Source organism: Bos indicus x Bos taurus, chromosome 29 (genome assembly GCF_003369695.1).
Source record: "Bos indicus x Bos taurus breed Angus x Brahman F1 hybrid chromosome 29, Bos_hybrid_MaternalHap_v2.0, whole genome shotgun sequence".
Classification (NCBI taxonomy): domain Eukaryota; kingdom Metazoa; phylum Chordata; class Mammalia; order Artiodactyla; family Bovidae; genus Bos; species Bos indicus x Bos taurus.
In genome coordinates this window covers 12,460,533-12,486,623 of record NC_040104.1, presented here as the reverse complement: position 1 = coordinate 12,486,623, position 26,091 = coordinate 12,460,533, and the positions used below count along the sequence as shown (strand labels likewise).

At 42.3% G+C, this 26,091-nt stretch overlaps 1 protein-coding gene across 1 annotated transcript; it reads right to left on the bottom strand.

The window, feature by feature from the left end:
- Positions 1 to 13,118: 13,118 nt before the first annotated feature.
- LOC113886000 (pregnancy-associated glycoprotein 1-like) lies at positions 13,119 to 23,397 on the bottom strand. The gene is given in 10 exon segments (XM_027531949.1): positions 13,119 to 13,268; positions 14,968 to 15,066; positions 15,147 to 15,288; positions 16,605 to 16,620; positions 17,251 to 17,342; positions 18,281 to 18,474; positions 19,672 to 19,790; positions 19,889 to 20,006; positions 21,266 to 21,451; positions 23,365 to 23,397. Coding segments are annotated over 10 exon segments (1,149 nt in total).
- Positions 23,398 to 26,091: the final 2,694 nt, after the last annotated feature.

Sequence of the window (26,091 nt, the reverse complement as noted above, 5' to 3'; positions counted from 1 at the left end):
AGGAAACATTGACAAGCCACCCGTTCAACCCCACCCACAGCGAGGAAACTCCAAAATAAAGAGAACTCCACAAACTGCCAGAATACGGAAAGGAAACCCCAAACACAGCAGTATAAACAAGGTGAAGAGGCGGAGAAAACCCAGCAGGTAAAGGAACAGGATAAATGTCCACCAAACGAAACAAAAGAGGAAGAGATAGTAATCTACCTAAAAAAGAATTCCGAATAATGATAGTGAAAATGATCCAAAATCTTGAAAACAAAAAGGAATTACAGATAAATAGCCTGGAGACAAGGATTGAGAAGATGCAAGAAAGGTTTAACAAGGACCTAGAAGAAATAAAAAAGTCAGTATATAACGAATAATGCAATAAATGAGATAAAAAACACACTGGAGGGAACCAAGAGTAGAATAACAGAGGCAGAACTTACGATATGTGAGGTAGATGATACAATGGTAGAAATCAATGAAACAGAGAGGGAAAACAAACAAACAAAAAAAGAATTAAAAGAAATGAGGACAATCTCAAAGACCTCTGGGACAATGTTAAATGCCCCAACATTCGAATCATAGGAGTCCCAGAAGAAGAAGACCAAAAGAAAGACCATGAGAAAATACTTGAGATAATAGTTGAAAACTTCCCTAAATTGAGGAAGGAAATAATCACACAAGTCCAAGAAACCCAGAGAGTCCCAAACAGGATAAACCCAAGGTGAAACACCCAAAGACACATATTAATCAAATTAAGAAATATCCAACACAAAGAACAAATATTAAAAGCAGCAAGGGGGAAAACAACAAACAGAACACAGGGGGATTCCCATAAAGATAACAGCTGATCTTTCAACAGAAATTCTTCAGACCAGGAGGGAATGGCAGGACATACTTAAAGTGATGAAAGAAAAAAAAAAAAAAAACTACAGCCCAGATTACTGTACCCAGCAAGGATCTCATTTAAATATGTAGGATAAATAAAAAGGTTTAAAGAAAAGCAAAAGCTGAGAGAATTCAGCACCACCAAACCAGCTCTCCAACAAATACTAAAGGATCTCTAGACAGGAAACAGAGAAAGGGTGTATAATCTTGAACCCAAAACAATAAAGTAAATGGCAAGGGGATCATACTTATCAATAATTACCTTAAATGTAAATGGGTTGAATGCCCCAAACAAAAGACAAAGACTGGCTGAATGGATACAAAAACAATACTCCTATATATGTTGTCTACAAGAGACCCACCTCGAAACAAGGGACACATTCAGACTGAAAGTGAAAGGCTGGAAAAAGTTATCTCATGCAGATAAAGACCAAAAGAAAGCAGGAGTAGCAATACTCATATCAGGTAAAATAGACTTTAAAACAAAGGCTGTGATAAGAGACAAAGAAGGACACTACTTAATGATCAAAATATCAATCCAAGAAGATATAATAATTATAAATATAAAGGCACCCAACATAGGAGCACTGCAATATGTAAGACAAATGCAATATACAAATGCAATATGTAAGACAAACAAAAGCCCAGAACCAGACGGCTTCACAGGTGAATTCTACCAAAAATTTAGAGAAGAGCTAACACCTATCCCACTCAAACTCTTCCAGAAAACTGCAGAGGAAGGTAAACTTTCAAACTCATTCTATGAGGCCACCATCACCCTAATACTAACACCTGACAAAGATGCCACACAAAAAAAGAAAACAACAGGCCAATATCACTGATGAACATAGATGCAAAAATCCCTAACAAAATTCTAGCAATCAGAATCCAACAACACATTAAAAAGATCATACATCATGACCAAGTGGGCTTTATCCAAGGGATGCAAGGATTCTTCAATATGGGAAAATCAATCAATGTAATACACCACATTAAAAAATTTAAAAATAAAAGCTATATGATTATCTCAATAGATGCAGAGAAAATCTTTGACAAAATTCAACATCCACGTATGTTAGAACCCTCCAGAATGCAGGAATAGAAGGAACATACCTCATCATAATCAAAGCTATATATGATAAACCCACAGCAAACATTATCCTCAATGGTGAAAAATTGAAAGCATTTATCCCTAAGGTCAGGAAAAAGACAAGGGTATTCACTTTTACCGCTACTATTTAACATGGTTTTGGAAGTATTGGCCACAGCAATCAGAACAGAAAAAGAAATAAAAGGAATCCAAATTGGAAAAGAAGATGTCAAACTCTCACTGTTTGCAGATGACATGATCCTCTACATAGAAAACCCTAAAGACACCACCAGAAAATTACTAGAGCTAATCAATGAATATAATAAAGTTGCAGAATATAAAATGAACATACAGAAATCCTTTGCATTTCTATAAACTAATAATGAGAAAATTGAAAGAGAAATTAAGGAAACAATTCCATTCACCATTGCAAGAGAAAGAATAAAATACTTAGGAATATATCTACCTAAAGAAATAAAAGACTTATATATAGAAAACTATAAAACACTGGTGAAAGAAATCAAAGAGGACACTAATAGATGGAGAAATATACTGTGTTCGTGGATCAAAAAAATCAATATAGTGAAAATGAGTATACTACCCAAAGCAATTTATAGATTCAATGCAATCCCTATCAAGATACCAACGGTATTTTTCACAAAGTTAGAACAAATAATTTCACAATTTGTATGGAAATACAAAAAACCTCAAATAGCCAAAGTAATCTTGAGAAAGAAGAATGGAACCAGAGGAATCAACCTGCCTGACTTCAGGCTCTACTACAAAGCCTCAGTCATCAAGACAGTATGGTACTGGCACAAAGACAAGGATATAGATAAATAGAACAAAATATTAAACCCAGAGTAAATTCCACACAACTATGGACACCTTATTTTGACAAAGGAGACAAGAATATACAATGGAGAAAAGACAATCTCTTTAACAAGTATTCCTGGGAAAACTGGTTAACCACTTGTGAAAGAATGAAACTAGAACACTTTCTAACACCATACACACACACACACACACACAAACAAAACAAACAAACAAACAGAAAACTCAAAATGGATTAAAGACCTAAACGTACAATCAGAAACTATAAAACTCTTAGTGGAGAACTTAGACAAAACACTCTGTGACATAAATCACAGTAGTATCCTCTATGACCAACCTCCCAGAATATTGGAAATAAAAGCAAAAAGGAAACAAATGGGACCTAATTAAAATTAAAAGCTTCTTTAAAACAAAGGAAACTATAAGCAAGGTGAAAAGAAATCCTTCAGAATGGGAGAAAATACTAACAAATGAAGCAACCAACAAATAATTAATCTCAAAAATATACAAGCAACTCCTGCAGCTTAATTCCAGAAAAATAAACTGCCCAATCAAAAAAATGGGCCAAAGAACTAAACAGACATTTCTCCAAAGAAGACATACAGATGGCTAACAAACATATGAAAAGTTGTTCAACATCACTCATTATCAGAGAAATGCAAATCAAAACCACAATGAGGTACCATTTCACGCCAGTCAGAATGGCTGCTATCCAAAAGTCTACAAAATCAGTAAATGCTGAGGAGGGTGTGGAGAAAAGGGAACCCTCTAACATTGTTGGTGGGAATGCAAACTAGTAGAGCCACTATGGAGAACAGTGTGGAGATTCCTTAAAAAACTGGAAATTGAACTGCTATATGACCCAGAAATCCCACTGCTGGGCATTCACACCAAAGAAACCAGAACTGGAAGAGACACGTGTACCCCAAAGTTCATCACAGCACTGTTTAAAACACCCAGGACATGGTAGCAACCTAGATATCCAACAGCAGACGAATGGATAAAAAAGCTTTGGTACATATACATAATGGAATATTACTCAGCCATTTAAAAGAACACATTTGAATCAGTTCTAATGATGTGGATGAAACTGGAACTTATTATACAAAGTGAAGTAAGCCACAAAGAAAACCAACAATATAGTATACTAATGCATATATATGGAATTTAGAAAGATGGTAACAATAAATCTGTATGAGAGACAGGAAAAGAGACACAGATATATTAAACAGTCTTCTGGACTCTATGGGAGAGGGCGACAGTGGGATGATCTGGGAGAATGGCATTGAAATATGTATATTATCATATGTGAAACGAATCTCCAGTCCAGGTTTGATGCATGATACAGGAGGCTCGGGGCTGGTGCCCTGGCATGACCCAGAGGGATGGTACGGGGAGGGAGGTGGGAAGGGGATTCAGGATGGGGAACACGTGTACACCCATGGCAGATTCATGTCAATATATGGAAAAACCAATACAATATTGTAAAGTAATTAGCCACCAATTAAAATAAATAAATTCATATTTAAAAATGTGTAATTTCCAATGGGTGGGGACACAATTAGACTTGGTGCAATTTGAGACTCAATGATTGTTCCCTTTAATTCAGACCAGTACTGTCAACTCTCTGCTAAAAACTGGAAGGGTATCACCTCTACCTTCCCACAGTTCTCTGTATGTAGCTCTCTCCTGTGAACTCTAACTATATAGAATCATAAGTCTCTCTTCTTGGGGAGACTGTTTGTCTCCGCCTCGGTACACCTTCCATGTATGTGTTGGAAACTATTTCTAGAGTTGTGTCAATTGTAGAACTCTCCTTGCTTGCTCCCCACCTCAGGAATCCATTCTCTGCTGCCAGATGTTTGATGTAAAACAATGCTCTTTCATTTGTCTTTTCTACTTTGGAGTTATTTGAGACAGAAGAATAAATGTGTCCTTTACTCCTTTATGTCAACTAAAATGGAGGTCCCCCTGCAATCAGAACTCATTGAATGCCTTGTGAATGCTAGGCACTGACTTCTGTGCATGGGTGAAAACTTGATTGGGGATACGTGTTGGGGCCTAGGGAGCCCCAGTCTTGCTGGAAAAACGTGCCAATTACAAATAGTATTTGCTATGTGGTATGTTCAGTTCAGTCGCTCAGTCATGTCGGACTCTTTGCAACCCCATGGGCTGCAGCACGCCAGGGCTTGCTGTTCTTCACCAACTCCTGGAGCTTGGGCAAACTCATGTCCATCGAGTTGGTGATTCCATCCAACCATCTCATCCTCTGTCCTCCTGTTCTCCTCCTGCCTTCAATCTTTCCCAGTAACAGGGTCTTTTCTAATGAGTCAGTTTTTCACATCAGTTGGCCAAAGTGTTGGAGGTTCAATTTCAGTATCGGTCCTTCCAATGAATATTCAGGTTTGATTTCCTTTAGGATGACTTGGTCGATCTCCTTGCAGGCCAAGGGGCTCTCAAGAATCTTGTCCAACACCACAGTTCAAAACCATCAGTTGTTCATTGCTCACCATTCATTATGGAACAACTGTCACATCCATACATGACAATTGGAAAAATCATAGCTTTGGTTATACTGAAATTTTCAGCAAAGTAATGTCTCTACTTTTAAAAAACGTGTATAGGTTTGTCATCAGAGATCAGATCAGTCTCTCAGTAGTGTCCGACTCTTTGCGACCCCATGAATCGCAGCACGCCAGGCCTCCCTGTCCATCACCAACTGCCGGAGTTCATTCAGACTCAAGTCCATCGAGTCAGTGATGCCAACCAGCAATCTCACCCTCTGTCGTCCCTTTCTCCTCCTGCCCCCAATCCCTCCCAGCATCAGAGTCTTTTCCAATGAGTCAACTCTTCACATGAGGTGGCCAAAGGACTGGAGTTTCAGCTTCAGCATCATTCTTTCCAAAGAAATCCCAGGGCTGATCTCCTTCAGAATGGACTGGTTGGATCTCCTTGCAGTCCAAGGGACTCTCAAGAGTCTTCTCCAAAACCACAGTTCAAAAGCATCAATTCTTTGGCACTCAGCCTTCTTCACAGTCCAACTCTCACATCCATACATGACCACAGGAAAAACCATAGCCTTGACTAGACGAAACTTCATTAGCAAAGTAGTGTCTCTGCTTTTGAATATGCTATCTAGGTTGGTCATAACTTTCCTTCCAAGGAGTAAACATCTTTTAATTTCATGGCTGCAGTCACCATCTGTAGTGATTTTGGAGCCCAGAAAAATAAAGTCTGACACTGTTTCCCCATCTATTTCCCATGAAGTGGTGGGACAGGATGCCATGATCTTCGTTTTCTGAATGTTGAGCTTTAAGCCAACATTTTCACTCTCCACTTTCACTTTCATCAAGAGGCTTTTGAGTTCCTCTTCACTTTCTGCCATAAGGGTGGTGTCATCTGCATCTGAGGTTATTGATATTTCTCCTGGCAATCTTGATTCCAGTTTGTGTTTTCTCCAGTCCAGCATTTCTCATGATGTACTCTGCATATAAGTTAAATAAACAGGGTGACAATATACAGCCTTGATGAACTCCAACGAGCAAGCATCTTTTAATTTCATGGCTGTAGCCATCATTTTCAGTGGTTTAGGAGCCCCCCAAAATAAAGTCTCTCACTGTTTCCTTTGTTTCCCCATCTATTTGCCATGAAGTGATGGGACCAAATGCCATGATCTTCATTCTCTGACCGTGAAGTTTAAACCAGATGTTTCACTCTCCTATTTCAGATTTATCAAGAGGCTCTTTAGTTCCTCTTCAATTTCTGCCATGAGAGTGGTTTCTTTGGCATATCTGAGGATATTGATATTTCTCCCAGTAATCTTAATTCCAGCTTGTGCTTCATCCAGTTGGACATTTCACATGATGTACTCTGCATATAAATTAATTAAGCAAGGTGACAATATACAGCTTTTATATACTCTTTTCCAAATTTGAAAGCAGTCTACTCTTCCACGTTCAGGTCTACCTGGTGTCTTGGCCTGCATACAGACTTCTCTGAAGGCAGGTAAGATGGTCTGGTATTCCCATCTCTCTAAGTTTTCCAGTTTGTTGTGATCCACACAGTTAAAGGCTTTTGTGTGGTCAATAAAGCAGGAGCAGTTGTTTTTCTAGAATTCTCTTGCTTTTTCTATGATCCAACGAATGTTGGCAATTTGATCTCTGGTTCCTCTGCCTTCTCTAAATCCAGCTTGAACATATGGAATTTCATAGTTTATGTACTGTTGAAGACTTGCTTTGAGAAATTACTTTGGTAGCATGTATTATGAGTGCAACTGTGTGGTAGTTGAACATTCTTTTAAATCACCTTTCTTGAGCAATGTAAGGAAAACGACCTTTCCAGTCTTGTGGCCACTGCTGTTTTCCACATGTGCTGGCATATTGAGTGGAGCACTTTAACAGCATCATCTTTTAGGATCTGCTACAGCTCTACTGCTGGAGAAGGCAACGGCAACCCACTCCAGTACCCTTGCCTGGAAAACCCCATGGACGGAGGAGCCTGGTAGCCTGCAGTTCATGGGGTCGCAAAGAGTCAGACACGACTGAGCAACTTCACTTTCACTTTTCACTTTAATGCATTGGAGAAGGAAATGGCAACCCACTCCAGTGTTCTTCCCTGGAGAATCCCAGGGACGGGGGAGCCTGGTGGGCTGCCATCTATGTTCGCACAGTTGGACATGACTGAAGCGACTTAGCAGCAGCATAGCTCTACTGCAATGCCATCACCTCCACTAGCTTTGCTCTTAGTAATGCTTCTGAAGACCCATTTGACTTCACATTTCAGGATTGTCTAGCTCTAGGTGAGTGATCACACCATCATGGTTATCTGAGTCATTAATATCTTTTTTGTGCAGTTCTTCTATGTATTCTTTAACCCTCTTCTTAATATATTCTGCTTCTGTTAGGTCCATCCCATGTCTCTCTTTTATTGTGCCCATCTTTGCCTGAAATATTCCTTCCCTATCTCTAATTTTCTTGAAGCGATCTCTGGTCTTTACCACTCTATTTTTTCCCTCTTTTTCTTGGCACTGGTCACTAGGAAGGCTTTTTTAAAATCTCTTCTTGCTATTCTTTGGAACTCAGCATTCAGATGGGTATGTCTTTCTATTCTCCTTTGGCTTTTGCTTCTCTTCTTTTCTAAGTTCTTTGTAAGGCCTTCTCAGACAACCTTTTTGCATTTATTTTTCTTAAGGATGGTCTTGATATGGTATGTACAGACTAAAAAAAAAAATGAAGATCATGGCATCTCATTCCATTACTTCATGGCAAATACATGGAGAAACAATGAAAACAGTGACAGGCTTTATTATCCTGGGCTTCAAAATCACTGGAGATAGTGACTGCGGCTGTAAAAAAAGAGATGCCCATTCTTGGAAGATAAAGCTATGAAAAACCTAGACAGCATACTAAAAAGCAGAGACATTATTTTACAGCAAAAGTCTGTATAGTCAAAGCTATGGTTTTGCCTGAAGTTGTGATGGATGTGAGAGTTGGACCATAAAGAAAACTGAATACCAATGAATTGATGCTTTTAAACTGTGGTGTTGGACAAGACTCCTGAGAGTCCCTTGGACTGAAAGGAGATCCAACCAGTCCATGCTAAAGAAAATAAGTCCTAAATATTAATTGGAAGGACCGATGCTGAAGCTGAACCTCCAATACTTTGGCCAATTGATGGGAAGAACTGACTCACTAGAAAAGACACTTATGCAGGGAAAGATTACAGGCAGAAGGCAAAGGGGAAGGTAGAAGATGAAATTGTTGGGTGGCATCACCGACCTGATGAACATGAGTTTGAGCAAGCTCCAGGAGTTGTTGATGGACAGGGAAACCTGGTATACTGCACCCCATGATATAGAAAAGAGTTGGACACGACTGAGACACTGACAGGAGAGGACATCAGAGAGCAAGGCTTTGGGGTCCAGTCAAGCCTGTGGCCCTGGTGGAGTGGTGAAAGTTTTAGGTGGAAGGGGAGGCTTCCCATCCTCTGGCACAGGTTCTTCAATCCAAGGCAAAGGAGCAGATTTTGAATGTGTTACCAAATATTGTTTTCTAAAAAAACAAAACAAAACAACAACAACAACAACAAAAAAACAACAACCTGTTTTCTTCAGGAGTGAAAACTTTGCCTGAGTCTGTTCTCTAGATTTTACTGAGGTATGTGGAAGGGATCTGTAGTGGACTGAGTCTGCAAAAATTAAGTGACCAGCTGCTAGAGGGCTAGGCTTATGGTAGCCATTCTGCACTAGATGGAAAAAAAATCCAGAGAAAAAGAGTCCCTTCTGGAGTGTACATGCCAATGTATCACATTGTTTCAGCAGATCACTCCAATGGTGTTTTGGGGCAAGCAAGAAATGCGTGATGGATGGCTTGCTTTTGTCAATTCCTGTGGGTAGTTCGATGACTAAATGTTTGGTTATTTAACTGCATGGTTGGAATTATGCTTGGGAAAGAAAACTAGATGAGGTCCAGACATATTTCGACATTAAACAGCAAGCATAGGAAGGTTACTAAGGCAACTATAGGTAATTTAAACATGATGGGCCAAATGGCAAAAGATACATTTAACAGGCCGAGATTGGACTGTACAGGTTTCCATAGTTGTCATGGTGCCCATTTTCCAGACAAGTAGCCATAACAGCTACTTGTTGCTATGCTGGAGATGTGGGAAACTCACAGGAGGCCAAGAGCCTTTATGACTTCCCTTGCAGTGTGATTTCAGGGGAGAAGTAATTGAAAAGGAAAGACTGGCTGGTAAGGCTCAGGAAGTGAGTAATCTGAGCCAGTAATCATCCGCTATTGTGGGAGCCCAGAAAACAGAAGCATCGGCTCAGTCAGAGTTCTGTGTCATGGTTCAGAAATAGATGCCATTTGGCTTGAATCAGTACTTAGCCTTGGGGATGGTAGCCATAACCTCTAAACAGATTTCCTTCTCCCCAGGTGGCAGAATAATTCATATTTGTTCCAGACTCAGGAACCCAGAAAGCCCTCTCAGGGCTGCTTGCTCTTTGCAGGCACACATGCAATCTAGAACGTGGAATTACCATCATGGTGCCCATTTTCCAGATGAGAAAACTGAGGTTAAGAGACTTGATCAAGCTCACACAGCTAAGCATGTGAAAAACCAAGCACAAACCTCGGGTAACAGTCCTCAAATTGTGTGTTTTTGCTCCACACCCACTGGGAGTGGTGGGTGGTCATCTGGCACCAATGCTTAGGCAGAAGCAAACAATATTCACGTTTAAATTGAAGAAAGTAAGGAAAACCACTAGAACATTAAGCTATGACCTAAGTCAAATCCCTTATGATTATATAGTGGAGATGAAAAATAAATTCAAGGGATTCAGTCTGGTAGCCTGAAGAGCTATGGATGGAGGGTTGCAACATTGTATGGGAGGTGATCATCAAAACCATCTTCAAGTAAAACAAATGTGAGAAGCCAAAGTGGTTGCCTGAGGAGGCCTTAAAAATAGCTGAGAAAATAGGAGAAGTGAAAGGCAAAGGAGAAAGGGAAAGATATATCCAACTGAATGCAGACTTCCAGATGAGAGCAAGGAGGGATAAGAAAGTCTTCATAAGTGAACAGTGCAAGACTTAGAGGGAAAGAACAGAATTGTAAAGACTATAGATTTCTTCAAGAAAAGTGGAGATACCAGAGGAACACTTCATGCAAAGATGGGCACAGTAAAGGAGAGAAAAGTGAAGTACCTAACGGAAGGAGATGAGATTAAGAAGAAGTGGCAAGAATGCATAGAAGAACTATACAAAAATGTTCATAATGCCTGGGATAGGGATGATGCTGGGGTCACTCACATAAAGCCAGATATGTTGGAGTATGAAGTCAAGTGGGCTTTAAGAAGCATCACTACAAGAAAAGGTAGGGAAGGTGATGGAATTCCAGCTGAGCTGTTTAAAAATCCTAAAGAATGAGGCTGTCAAAGTGCTGCATTCAATATGTCAGCAAATTTGGAAAGCTCAGCACTGGCCACAGTGCTGGAAAAGGTCAGTTTTCATTCCAAACCAAATGAAAGGAAATTCCAAAGAATGTTCAACCTATCATGCCATTGTGCTCATCTCACTTGCTAGCAAGGTCATGCTCAAAATCCTTCAAGCTATGTTTCAACAGTACATGAACCGAGAATTTCCAGATATACAAACTGGTTTGAGGAAGCAGAGATCAAATTGCCAACATCCATCGGATCATAGAGAAAGCAAGGGAATCCCAGAAAAACATTTCCATATGCTTCACTGACTATGCTAAAGCCTTTCACTGTGTGGACCACATCAAACTCTGGAGAATTCTTAAGGGAATGGGGGTACCAGATCACCTTACCTTTCTCCTAACAAGTCTGTATGTAGCTCAAAAAGCAGCAGTTAGAATCAGACACAAACTAACTGAAAGATTTAAAACTGGAAGAGGAGCATGACAAGGTAAACATTGTTACTCTGGTTATTTAACTTATATGTAGGATACATTTTTCAATATGCTGGTCTGGATAAATCCCAAGCTGGAATCAAGATTGCTGGGAGAAGTATCAACATCTACAGATATGAAGATGACACTACCCTAATAGCAGAAAGTAAAAAAGAGCTAAAGAGCCTCTCAATGAGGAGAGGAGATGAAAAAACTAGCTTAAAATCAACATTCAAAAAACTATTCACAAAAAAGATACTCAACATTCATGGCATCCAGTCCCATCACTTCATAGCATATAGATGAGGAAAAAGTGGAAACAGTGGCAGATTTTATTTTCTTGGGCTCCAAATCACTATGGACCTTGACTGAAGCCACAAAATTAAAACACACTTGCTCCTTGGAGGGAAGAAAGGCTGTGAAAAACCTGCACAGTGTATTAAAAAGCAGAGACTCACTCTGCTACAGAGGTCGGTAGTATCAAAGCTATGGTTTTTCCAGTAATCTGATAGAGATGTGATATCTGGACCATAAGAAACGGTGAATGCCAAAGAACTGAGCTTTTGAACTGTGGTGCTTGAGAAGATTCTTGAGAGTCCCTTATAAAACAAGGAGATCAAATCAGTCAATGTGAAAGGAAATCAAACTCTGATCCCTGCTGTCTAAGCTGAGGCATCTATTGAGGGTCACCAGGTGGAAAGAATGGATGGTTCCACTGCAAAAGTGCCTGACCATGGCAGCTCCAAGCAAACAGTTTGTAGCCCCACCCACGGAGAAGCTCAGAAAGCCTGAAGGCTCTGTGTACCCTGGGTCTCCCGATATATGCGTTGCATTCTCCCCAGCAGCATTGGAGGCCAAGGAAGGGGCATTCTGGGCCCTGAAGTAGGGGTGTGGCTCAGGTATCCACTGGGGCCACCACTTACCAAGTAGGACTAGAAAGGAAAGAACTGGCATATGTGGCAGAGAGCTGGTGACTGGGATGTGGGAACAAAAGGGAACCAGCTCTGCATGAAGAACCTCACCTAAACTACCCTGAAGGACATGCCCAGTGATAAGATCATTTGAGATGGGATGAAGAGAGTCTATTTCATTATCCCTCATAATTCCTCTGAATGAGGAGGTGGTGGAGTTGGTGGGTTATCACAAACCTTTCCATGGTCTAGACTATCTCCCAGTCGCTTTCTTTGGGGCTGCTTCTCTCCAGCTTTGGTCATGTAGTTCTGGAGGAAATTGACGATCATGTGTGCTGCTGCGTCATGGCCACACGACCGTGTAAAGCCATTCATAGGACCCCATGGTCCTGCCAGGATAGCTGATCTAGGACTGTACATATGATCTGAGGTGGGTCATTCAGAGAACATCCTCAAACTCTGATGTCTTCAATATTTTCTTTCCTTATTGGAGATGGCTTCAGGATATAAAACCCTAGAGCAGGTAGCCTGGACTCCTGCACTAGGTGTAGAAGCCTTAATGAAGAAAGTTGTCAGGCTAAGACCATCAAAGAAGAGGGAATGAAAGAGTGAGTGTGTGAAATAGAGAACTGATGACTTCTGATTTTTTGGGCCCAGTCATTGAGATCTTTGTGTTTGCTGTGAGTCTTGTGTCCTGGATTCCCAGAATCATTTCAATGAGTCTCCCCTTTCCTTGAAGCCTGTTGGAGGTAGACTCCTCTCAACTGTGATTCAGACTTTGTTCTAGACCCTTCCCTATCATTGTACACCTCCCAGAAACAAACAGAGGCACCCATTTGTTTCAGCACCATTACGAGTAAAACCCTTTATTCTTTATTGAGAATAGGGTGTGCAGACCACCAAACACAGTTCACCAGCATCCTGGGCAGGAGTACCCTAAGTGTGATTTAGTGTTTGCTCAGAGTGGCCTTTCTGATTCCTGAACCACTCCAAATTTATACTGCCTGTGCCAAGTCAATCCTGTAATTTCCTTGATCAAAGACTAAAAAATACAGCCTCAGGAAGGCGTCACCCAGCATCCAGGTCTCTCTAGATGTCCTCACTGTGTTCTCTTTAAAGGTGGTATGGCAGTGGCCTCCAGAATCCTGGGGGAGTCAGAGACACACACCAGTCAGCCTAAGCCCTTACCTGTGACTCCCACAAATATCCAGACCCAGCAAAATTCTTTGTTTTATTTCCTTTTTTGGGTAAGTATCAAGGGATTTTCTCCTTAGCAAGGGATATGAGAGTTCATCCACAACCAAAAAGGGCCAAAACATGAGGTTGCCATGAGGAAGGGTGTGGGGGAGGGGAGGACTGGGAGTTGAGGGTACAGAGGAATGATAAACAACAAATCCTACTGTAGAGCATAAGGAAATATATTAAATATCCAGTGGTAAACCACATGAAAAAGAATAAGAAAAAGAATATATATTTCTGTATGTGTATAACTGTGTCACGTTGCTGTGCAGCAAAACTTAACACAACACTGAAGATTAGCCACACTTCAATAAAATTTTTAGAAAAGAAAAAGAGTGTCCATATTTCTCCTCTCTCCTAGTGTCTTTCCTTCTGACTCTTGCTCCTTGTTTTCTCTGCAGAGAATGCTGGTTCTCTTCCTGCGTCCCCACAATCTGTACTTTATTAAAAAAAAAAACCTTTATTTTGTATTGGAGTATAGCTGATTAACAATATTTTGAGTTTCAGGTGGACAGTAAACAGACTCATCTATATATATCCATGTATCCTGGTCTCAAATATACCCCTCCCATCCAGGTTGTCATATAACCTGGATGGGAGTACCCCGTTCTACACAGTAAACCGTTGTTGGTTAGCCATCTTAAATAGAGCAGTGCACACAACACATTCTTGAAGACTTAACTTAGGAACTCTGGGAAGCCTCCTTTGGCCCTCACTCACCCTCTTTTGCCACTCCAAGCTTGGTTGGGTAACGTACTCTGGTTCCCCAACCCCACTGGTCAGTCCTCATCATCCCGAGTAAGTCCCCAGTGCCCCAATGCATAGAACCCTGTAAGGCCATTTGCATGGAATCCGGTGCAGTTTTGCCTAGAAACAAGCAACCCTCCATATGGCTCCATGAGTTTACAGTTTTAGAATTACTGAAATTCCCTCCCTTCCTCAAAGTCTTCTTTAAGCCCATCAGCCAGCTCTGAACTCCCTCAGTAAGCTGACATGAAGCCACCCTGTGCTGGGGCTGAGCAGTCACTGTGCACCCTTTATTCACATTAGTATCAAGACTCCCCACAGAGGGGTTGGGTAGCCTGACTCACAAAGGGGGCACCCGGCCAGAGCTAGGGGAAGATGCATCTGAGAACTAGGGCGACCGTGTAATTTATCATCCAAACCAGGAAAACTGCGAGAAGGGAAGGGAGACTGTTAATCCCTATGGTGGGACAGCACACTGGGACTGTCCCCAGCCATTCTCCTTGTCACATGACTTATTTCAAGGACTGCTAGAGCTGACTTTCCATATTCATCCATCTGAGGGATCAGATTTAACTGAAGCTCTTTGAACACTGAGGACCTGAGTGACCCCCTCTCCTTGTGACTCCAACCATGCAAGCACAGCATGGTGTCTCCACATTGATTTTAGGGTGATCAGTGTCCCAGATGGCCCTTTACTCTCAAGTGGTTCGTCTTGTGGGAGACTCTGGCCAGCCCCAGGGCTCAGCAACATCTGCAATAGTGTGAGATGGCCTGCAGAGGGCACCCTCTTCCCAGTAGCAGCCCAAGGGTTCCTGCAAGTTCCTAATTGAGAACCACCCCTCAGGGTCCTCTCCTCACCTTGAGGATGTAGGCTTGAGCTGGGACTGGGTAGTTGATACCATTGATGGCGAAGATAATAGAGGACAGGGTACTGACCACAAAGCATGAAACGTAGTGCTATTAGAGAGAGAGGGAGAGAGGTTGGCCCTGGAGATCCTCCTTGTGTGTGGAGACTGGGAATGACCCTGGGGCATGACCTTGGAATCCCTTCGTGTGGCACCAATGAGCTTCTGGATGTTACTGACCAGTCTTCTTGGGCCAAGGACCAGTGATGTCCCATTATCCACAAAGGCCTTGCAGCCGGCAGAACAAGCAATAACCTTTCTTTTCATGGAGATGCTGAGAAGCAGTGTGACAAAGCAGGCATCAAGGTCACTCTCATCCTCCCCAGAGCTGCCTCCTTCCTGACCATCTTCTAAACAGCCCTTTCTCTCTTGCCCTCTTTTTCTTTGCTCCCGACACGGCACCTTCCTTGACATTCTTGAATGCAGTACTTGAATACACCAGGCTCTTTTGCACCTTGACACAAGCTGGTCTTCCTTCCTAGAGGAGCCCCCTCCCCTTTGACTAGCAAATTTCTTCTCATCTTCCAGATTCCAGTTTAATTGTCATGGTTTCAGGGAAGTCTTTTCCCAGGTGTTTATCAATCTCCTTTCTTGACAGTCTGTAGACACTTCCTCATGTCTAGCATGAACCAAAGTCACAATTCACTATGTGTGTGTCTCATTTCCTGTGCATCTGCCTTCTTAATGTGAGGGCAAGTTTTATCCTCATTGCCTCCTTAAAGTACCTGGCACACAGTGGATGCCCAATGCTTGTCTGTTTAGTGAGTGAATGAAGACTGTGAGAATAATGAATGAGAAACATCCAGAGAGCTGTTTCTTATTGGGAACAAATAATGGGTCAATTGCAGAGTGAGGATGGAGATGCACGAGGGCAGCAGATTCTCATAGTGGTGGGAGAGGGGGCTCCTCTGGGAGAGGGTGTCTACCAGCACTGTTCCTACAACCAGCTCAGATGCTGAGACCCTGGCCAGGAAATACATGACTAGCCCACAGAAACTCCAAAGGACAAGTCAGCTTTTGTCTGAGGGTATCACACAGAATCCTATCAATTATGCCTCTTGTTCTCAGGTCACTCCTGGATCCCACCTTCCTGATTCTGTTATAGCCCCTCCCCCACTGTGTGCCCATGAACTAGGGGTGTCTTTTTTATTTTTTTTTTTTTTTTTTTTTTTTTTTTTTTTTTTAATTTTATTTTATTTTATTTTTAAACTTTACATAATTGTATTAGTTTTGCCAAATATCAAAGTGAATCCGCCACAGGTATACATGTGTTCCCCATCCCGAACCCTCCTCCCTCCTCCCTCCCCATACCATCCCCCTGGGCCGTCCCAGTGCACCAGCCCCAAGCATCCAGCGTCATGCATCGAACCTGGACTGGCAACTCGTTTCCTACATGATATTTTACATGTTTCATTGCCATTCTCCCACATCTTCCCACCCTCTCCCTCTCCCACAGAGTCTATAAGACTGTTCTATACATCAGTGTCTCTTTTGCTGTCTCGTACACCGGGTTATTGTTACCATCTTTCTAAATTCCATATATATGCGGTGTCTTTTTTAATAGTTGCTTTCACATCTTAAGACTCCAGCAAATCTCTGTACACTGCTCAGTAGTTGCTCCCTTAGGAGACCAGTTCTCCCGATTTGCTCAGGACTTTCCCTGTTTTTTACCTGACATTTGTCTGTACTGAGAACTTCCTTGGTCCCAGAAAGCCCCAGACAGTTGGTCATCTTATACCTCTGTTCAGGCTGGAGAAATTCTCCCTGATTCTCTGTTCACCACACTGTAGAGTCCTCTAACCATGTTCCACACCTCACGACGCAATGGGTACAGCCCTCTCCTGGCTGCACAGTCCTCTCCAGACCCTTTTAGGACCTGGTCAGAGCCCTGGTCAGAGGGCCTGTGGATTATGAACCCTTGAGTTGTTTACATAACTATCTGCTTGTATGTTTGTTTGTATATGTTTTTGTATGTGTGTTTGTATGTGTCTCTGTAAGTGCTTGTGTGTCTCTGACTAGCTATGCATGTTTATATGTGTCTCTGTGTATGTTTATATGTGTCTGCTTGTGTGCTTCAATGTGTCTGTGTGTCAGTGTCATTGTGGATGGTGTATATATCTGTGTGACTGTGTGTTTGAGAATGTATTTGTGTGTGTCTGCCTGTGTCCATGTACAGTAGCTGGAGCATTATTTGGGCTGAACCTCAAAGGGAGAGGCTTACCTGGCTATGTGTAACTCCAGTCTCCGGCGTGGATCAGTGGTACCCAGTTGAGCGCTCCCTGGCAGTGGGATTTATCCACCCCACCAAATATCACACTTCCTCTCACTCTGCATGTGTAGAGAGAAGAGAGAGGGGGATCCTTGGAGGACAGTAACAACAGCACTGTCTGAGAGCTGTGCTGGTCCACCCATCCAGGCCCTAATAAGGTCTCCATGTACAGATGCAGAAATCAAGTCTAGGAGCGATTGAGATCAAGACCGAGGTCGGTTAATGGATAATAAGTGGCACAGAGGAGCTTAGAAGCTCAGTCACCTGGCTGGGCTCCACCCACTCTATCTTCTGAGGATGCCATACCTCCTGTGACCTGAGTGATGAGACACACTCAGAGGACATGGTGCTGAACCATATTGGCTTTCTCCTTGTCAAGCTTGTCATTTTTCAGGAAAATCAAAGCCTGGGAGTTCTAAGGGTGTGGGTTCAGGTCACCCAGATTTGGCTCCGCTGGCCTGTGACCTCTACTTTTCAAAGGGCCCCACACTCAGAAGGGACCCCCACCTCTGCTCTCCCTGTCTTGAAATGCCTAATATTTCTTAAACAAGGGATCCTACATGTTTGTTTTGTGTCCCACACTTCCATTTTTTTTCACTGGCTCCTGCAAATTTGGTAGCTGGTCCAGGGTTCCCAGTAGAATGCTAATGAGGAAGGAAAGATATCCACCATCCTTCTCCTTCCTTCCTGATCAAATTCATAAGCAAATTGTATTGCTTTTTCCTCCAACTTGTTTCCTGTTGCCTTCCATTAGTCTTCCTCCTCACTCAACCCACTAGACCAAGTTACTGGTCTTGAGCCCAGGAGCAGGGTTGTGTTCCAAGAAAACGTTATTCATAAAAGCCAGTGGTGAAGACAGGTACAACCCTGGGGCTACATTTACCCTGGGTTAGATTATCTCTCAGGATTCTTCTTTATCAAGTGTTCTATAATTTTTGTGCAACTGAATGCATCTTATAGCTACTTTGGAGAAAGGGAGTGTCCATCTCAGACTTACTTGCTCAAGTAGAAGGCAAAACCAGGCTCAGAATTGGCACCTTGATTCTTCAGGAGGTCAAAGATGGGGATAGCTCCCAAAACAGATATGTTGGGGTAGTTCAAGCCCAAGTTGCCATCAAAAGGTGCACCCTCGCACCCGTATTCCACAAAGCTTAGACTGAACAGCTGTTCAGTACATATAAGGTCCCAAATATGTGGGAAAGAAGAGTGTTCCCACCTATAGATACGTGAAGTGGGGCTAGAACTGGGCTGGGGTGCATTGCCGTTAAATACTTAGAGAAGAATTGAGGCTGGGCTGTGTCTTTGGTGGACCTCAGATGGTTAGACCATGCTGGGAGGGGAATTTGTGTTTTATTTGTGAGAGGCTGTGAATTTTAAAACATCTGCCTCTCTGAAAAACACCACCTGAGTGAGTCAAATTGGCCTTGTGGCTTCTGTCCAGGTAGGGTAAACAAGAGTCAGGCCAGGACCCTTTGGTGCCCCCTTGTAGACAATATGAGTCGAGAGCAAGGTAGCCTTTTCTGTCATCACTATGACCTAATTACAGGAATGGAGTTAATTCTCTGTAAGGTACTGTGGATTATGCATCTGTCCAGGAAGACAGAAGCCAAAAACACAGTCTTGCTTGCAGGGATCAATGAAACTGCTGTCTGGGAAAATCACTTTTGGGGATATGTGTATATTTGTGCGAGTGTGTATGAGAGAGAAAGATAGAGAGAGGACCTACTCAAGTACTTTGGGGAGGCAGGCCATACGTTTTATGAGACTCTCAAAGGCACCCTAGAGTGAGAATTCATTTATTAGGCCCCTTGACATCTCTGGCCTCCAGTTTCCCACTCTGGATACCTGAAGCCCTTGACTGCCCCAAGGATCCCCAGATCACTTTCATCCTGTCCCTAAACACCCTACAGCAATTTCAGTCCTGAAAAGCCAACCCAGCTCCACCGTTTAGCACACGTGTGACCCCAGCAAGGCCCTTGCTGTCTGTAACTCAATTTCCTCATATGCCTCATAAGCTAATCAGACCATCTGCTGTGTGTGGTTGTTGCAGGTTTAAACCAATTATTTCCTGAAAGTGCCTGGAACAGTCTGTGAATATAAAAATGGGTGTTTGTTTCCCCTCTTCTCACTCCCAGCAAAATGAACCTTGAACTGCTCATGGGCAGAGGAGCTGCAAGTCCACACCTCAAGTCACTCTCTGGGTTAGCTAATCTGTTTGCTCCTGTGTCACCACAGGCACTGCCTCCCCAGGGACAGGATCCTGTGGATAAGATGGCCAATGTCTATGGGAGTTAACTAGGAAGGGTCCTGCCAGATGGTCATGCATCTGTTTTGCAAGCAGGGGTCACTCTATAGCCAGTACTGACTCAGCTTCTCTTTACACATTTCCTGAACGGTGTTATAAGCAAGAAATCCCTTCATGCTCCCAGATCCATAGGCGATCCTGAAGGTCTTTTGTGTAGGCCAGAAGGTGGAAGACTTGAAATGTCTGAACCTAACTTGTGTAGCTGAAGACACAAGAGATGAGTGTCATCATGTGCCAAGGGTGGAAACAGGGCAGCAGGGCAAGTGAAGGATGGTCCGGGTAAGGGGTGTCTGTACTCACAATAGGCTGGACTGGGGGAAAAGAGGGAAGGCACCCACAAGTAAAATGAACCTGTGTCAAAGATAACCTGGAATTACTGAGGGGGTGTTCAAATTGTGATGTTACCCCCATAGAGCATCTACAGGGAGAAGGAGGGAGTGGGTTAGTGCAGAACTGGCTACCCACTCTTCCCACACTGATGTCTCCCTCTGGTGTCATATATCTCTTGAGATCACTTTCCAACCACTGTGAAGCTCACAGCCTTTGATCACACAGGTGCTTGCATTTGATTTTTTTTTTTTTCCTGTGCTACATTGTATGCAGGATATTGATTCTATAACCAGGTGTTGAATTGGTACCTCCTGCATTGGAAGCACAGAGGTATAACCACAGGACCTCCAGGACCCTTGGACACCCAGGGAAGTCCTGCTGCCTTCATTTGAGAAACTAGTCTCTTCAAACCCAGCCTTAGCACCCACTTCTCCAGGAGGTCCTTCTTGATCAACCTCAGCCACTCCCTCTAAACTCAGACCATATCCAATCAACACCACACAGGTGACCCTTTCATTTGACACGTATTTACTCTTTGCCTATCATTCAGGCTGGCATGGGCATTTTTGAAGACAAAAGAAGCCTTTTTGCTCATCTAAAAACAGCAACCACTGTGTTAGATTCTGGTGGCCTTACACAGAATACGGGTTCAGTAATTTTTTACTGCTGTGGTGCTTGCATCTGTGGAAACTGAAGTCCTCTGCTTGGTTATTCACAATTGCTTTGCAGTTGATTCTACCTTCTGATCAGAGATGGTTCACTCTTCATCTGTAACTAATTGACTCCCTTAGTTCAGAAGGAACTGCTGCTGCTGCTAAGTCGCTTCAGTCGTGTCCGATTCTGTGCAATGCCATAGACAGCAGCCCACCAGTCTCCATCGTCTCTGGGATACTCCAGGCAAGAACACTGGAATGGGTAGCAATTACTTCTCCAATTCAGGAAAGTGAAAAGTGAAAGTGAAGTCGCTCAGTCATGTCCGACTCTTAGCGACCCCATGGACTACAGCCTACCAGGCCTCTCCATCCTTGGGTTACTCCAGGCAAGAGGACTGTAGTGGGTCGTCATTGCCTTCTGCTCAGAAAGAACAATCTCCCTCAAACTAATCACACATCTTTGACACAGAAATAGATGTTTATTTGCCACCTGGTAATTTCTGGGCCCAGTCACCAAGACAAGAATTGAGAATGATAGTCCCTTCTCCTCTGCATGGGGCCCCTTTAGCCTACTGTGTCTGCCTCCTGCAGGAGCCACAGCCCCAACATCCCACGTGGCACCTCCAGATGAGCCCCAGTGCTAGGTTAGAGCACCAGGGGGCGCTGTGGAGCACTATCCTCCCAAAACACTCACATCCATAATGTTCCTCAGGGGGTGTATAGTTATATTTGAGCCCCAAGAAGAAATCTGAGACAGTCTGTAAGCATGTTCCTTCAGGAAATTGTTCAACATGTTTTTTTCACTTAGGGTATTTCTCATGGTCTTCACTTTCCTTAGAAAGTGAACATTTGACAAAGAAAATGAAGATGCTACATTTAGCTGTCAGTGTTAAGGTGTAACTGTCATTACGTGGCACTGTGTATTTGATAATCATTTTATGAGTCACCTTATTATAAGAATTTTATGCATATTCTATGGAAAAGACATAGGTTTGAATAAAGATTCTGTTCTGTAATGTTGGATAAGCCATATGACCATGTGGGGTCTCAGTCTCCCCTTTGGTAAAATGATGGAATGTAATGATTCAAACCCTCTAACTAGCATATCTTGGGGATAAGTGAAGTGATGGATATAAGGTGCCTGATATATAGGAAGTCTCAACAATGACACTAGCATTGCTGTTGCCATCCCACTGTATCCTTCTCATAGAAGCTCAGGTAAGAAGGTAGAAGGGGGATTCCTATCCTCTTTTACAAGGGAGGAATTTGAAATGCAAGAGGTTTGTAAATTGGCTGTGGTCACACTGCTTGTCAGATATAAAACACTGTATAACCAGCTCTCCCAATATTTCTCCAGGTTGAAAGAGAAGAGAGAGTTGGAAAAGAATCCAGGAGATAGGGAACAAGTTCAGGAAATGTAGAAAATTAAAAGAAAAGTGAAAAGAAACAACACAGAAAGAAATACACTCACAGAGATTTCTAAAGGGATGGAGAGATAAATGATAGTGATACAGAGATGCAGACATAGGCAAATACATACTGAAGTAGAGAGGGAACAAAGAGGGCATGCTAAATAAAAGGTAGAAAAGTTCTATTCCACAGGACCACACCTACATCTGCATTGACTGTGCACTGAACAATTGTAAGGAGTTCCAATTTCAATAGGTCATTACATGACTGGACCCAAGAGTTGGGCAACTATGCAAATCTACATCAAGAACCTTGGGTCCCACAGTTCCTATTGCAAGGTACTTATCAATAAGTAAGGCCTGAACTTTAAGATTGTCAGAGAAATATTCCATTCTGTTCTAAATCTAATGAGTAGAAGAATAATCATATGAAAAGAAAAATCACAGAAAGCAAGATGATGTGGCTTACAGTCTCCATACATACATAACTCTGCAATCTGAGAAGTCCAGCAGCCCGAGGAGCACAAGCCACTTTATGCTTCTTTCCTGGCTCCAAGGACTCAGGAAAGTTCAGGTTCTTAGCATGTAGTGGTGACCGGAAACCTCTAGTTATATATGCTCTGACATGCCCTAGTTTAGCCCTTTAGGCCAATAATAGGTCTGAAAAAACACAAAGGTCTCGATAAAATCTTTACCTTCAACAGTGTCCTTGGCGAGTGGACTTTGAAGCTTCACAGAATACAGAGAATTGAACTGTAATCTCTTCCTTGAAGGTTGGCTGGAAAAGCAAACTGATTTGCAAGGACATCTAAGAAGATCGAGAACCTTGCCTACTTGGAAAAAAAAAACAACAACTGCTAAGAACATCTTAAAAATGGATACTAAGGGATACTAAGGCTCAACCATCATGCTTTCATGTCATCTTCATAGCCACTTCCTGAGATATGCATTGCTGTCTTCATTAGAGAGGAGATTGCTAGGAGGATCAGTTGTCAAATGGCCAAGTGAAGACTTCAGGGACAGTCCAGGGAAATACAACAGGCTTTAGGTAGTGGGTCTAATGGCAGACATCAGAGGCACCTATGATGCCAGGCTGCATCAAAGATTTAGGGCAAAGCAGTACTTCACTTGCATGGTTTCAGTATTGGAATAAATGTCATATGCATCCATAAGATATTTTATATCATCCAACAGACATACAAGGAAGAACTGTGTGCTGGGTTCTGGGTTAAAGGCTTCAAAGTCAAAGTTGATCAAGACAAAAGTTGTCTTTATCTTAAGAAAGCTAGCAGTCTAGTTCTCACAAAGTTATGGCCCCAGGAGGCAGGAGATATGATACTAGGACTAGGTTGCCATGTTGAATCCTGAGCTGCACAGGCCTTACCACTGGGAGCAGCCTTTCCTCCAGTTCACCCATGCTGGAAAGCAGACCAGTTGGCCATGTTTTCAAGAGAATCAGAAGTTTGGATATTTATGTACAATCTACTTATTTTAATGTTAAAAACTATGTATATAGATAGATAGATAGATAGATTTTTACCCGAAAAAAAACAGTGAGAATGAAATCTCCACAGAGATGTGCTGGAATCAGGCTTCAGTCTCTGCAGGTTTTTATTTCTCGCCTAGAGTTGGGAGTGCAGTGGGGACAGAGAGGAATTTAATTCATGTTGGTTGATTTACAAAGAGACTGAATTCATACTGAACATGTGTGTTTCCTTTCTATTTATAAAGAAAGATCATCAGGGACATAGAAACCAACAAAATTTAACTGCTGAAGATAAATAGATATATTTCTGATATAATTTCCCCATAGGGTCTATGACTTGAAAAATTTTGTCTGCCAAACCAAACATACAAAAATATAATTTTGAAATGTCTTCTCAATCAAAGAAGACAAAACAACTGTGGCAGCCAAAGTAAAGACAATCGTGTTTAAGGACGCATCCAGGACTCCCAGGGCCTATTCCTGCATGAGATCTATCCATGCCTGTCCTTGAATACAACAGGAGCCTCTCCTGTTGCCAGGTGTGTTTAGATGGGGCACTGTGACTTAATCCTCATTTTTGCATGTTGTTTAAATTCAGTTCTGGTGGTTAAATCCCAACAAGGGGAATATGATGTCACTGAGAAATGAAACACACATATGCCCTTTGAACTATGGTGTTGGAGAAGACTCTTGAGAATCCCTTGGACTGCAAGTAGATCAAACAAGCCCATCCTAAAAAAAAAAAAAAAAAAAAAATCAGTCCTGAATATTCACTGGAAGGACTGATGCTGAAGCTGAAGCTCCAATTATTTTCTCACCTGATGGGAAGAACTGACTCATTGGAAAAGACCCTGATGTTAGGAAATATTGATGGCAGGAAGAGAAGGGGAAGTCAGGATGAGACAGTTGGATGGCATCACCAAGTCGATGGATATGAGCTTGAGTAAGTTCCGGGAGTTGGTGATGGATAGGGTAGCCTGACATGCTGCAGTCCATGGTGTTGCAAAGAGACCAACACGACTGAAGGACTGAACTGAACTCAACAAATTGAGCTCAAAGACTGATAAATCGAATTGCATCAAGTTGGTGACTAGCTGCCCATAACAACACATTATATAAGTGGCTTTAAAATTCAGAATTATGACTGCATTCAGAGTGGAATATCTTCTAAGGAAAAACAAAAATACTGCCCATCCAAAACAAAACCAAAAAAAAAAAAAAATCAAAAGAAAAACAGGAAAGTTTCTGAACCTATATTCAACAATTTATTGTTCCTCATAACTTCAGTTATTGTGACACAATCATTTGTATGTTAAGAGGTAAAAGCAAGACAATAATTAAAACTTATGTTCTGAAGTAAGATTTTCAGTGGCCAGAAAAAGAGGTTCACACATAACATAAAGGACTTTAATTCAAACCCTGCTGTCTTAAATCTTGAACTGAAAGTATCAGATCAGATCAGTTGCCTAGTCGTGTCCGACTCTTTGCAACCCCATTAACTCCAGCACGCCAGGCCTCCCTGTCCATCACCAACTCCCAGAGTTCATTGAGACTCACGTCCATCGACTCAATGATGCCATCCAGCCATCTCATCCTCTGTCGTCCCCTTTTCCTCCTGCCCCCAATCCCTCCCAGCATCAGAGTCTTTTCCAATGAGTCAACTATTCACATGAGGTGGCCAAAGTAATGGAGTTTCAGCTTTAGCATCATTCCTTCCAAAGAAATCCCAGGGCTGATCTCCTTCAGAATGGACTGGTTGGATCTCCTTGCTGTCCAAGGGACTTGCAAGAGTCTTCTCCAAAACCACAGTTCAAAAGCATCAATTCTTTGGCCCTCAGCCTTCCTCACAGTCCAAATCTCACATCCATACACGACCACTGGAAAAACCATAGCCTTGACTAGACGGACCTTTGTTGGCAAAGTAATGTCTCTGCTTTTGAATATGCTATCTAGGTTGGTCATAACTTTCCTTCCAAGGAGTAAGTGTCTTTTAATTTCATGGCTGCAGTCACCATCTTCAGTGATTTTGGAGCCCAGAAAAATAAAGTCTGACACTGTTTCCACTGTTTCTCCATCTATTTCCCATGAAGTGGTGGGACCAGATGCCATGATCTTCATTTTCTGAATGTTGAGCTTTAAGCCAACTTCTTCACTCTCCACTTTCACTTTCATCAAGTGGCTTTTGAGTTCCTCTACACTTTCTGGCATAAGAGTGGTGTCATCTGCATATCTGAGGTTATTGATATTTCTTTGTACCAACTAATTGTTGGGGATTTTCTCTCCGGGACATGGAAGCAACGAACCTGAAAGAATGACACTCGGACAGTCTCTTGCAAGGACTGACAAGTTTATTTCTGCAGTCAAGCCCTTTATAGAAGCAGGAACAAAGAGCTTAAAGTATATGGCCAGCAGAGCGCATATGGGGTTAACACATAATCAGTAAAAACATTTCCAGGACAGCACAGTCTAAGTGACTCATGTGCTTATCCCACAACTCATTTTCTCAAGTAACATCCCTATTTATTATTAAATCTTGGCGCCCAGCATAACCAAAGACAGGAGATGTTTTTCTGTCAGCAGTACACAAAGCTGGGTACTTCTGGCCCTTCACCATTTTCCCAAGGA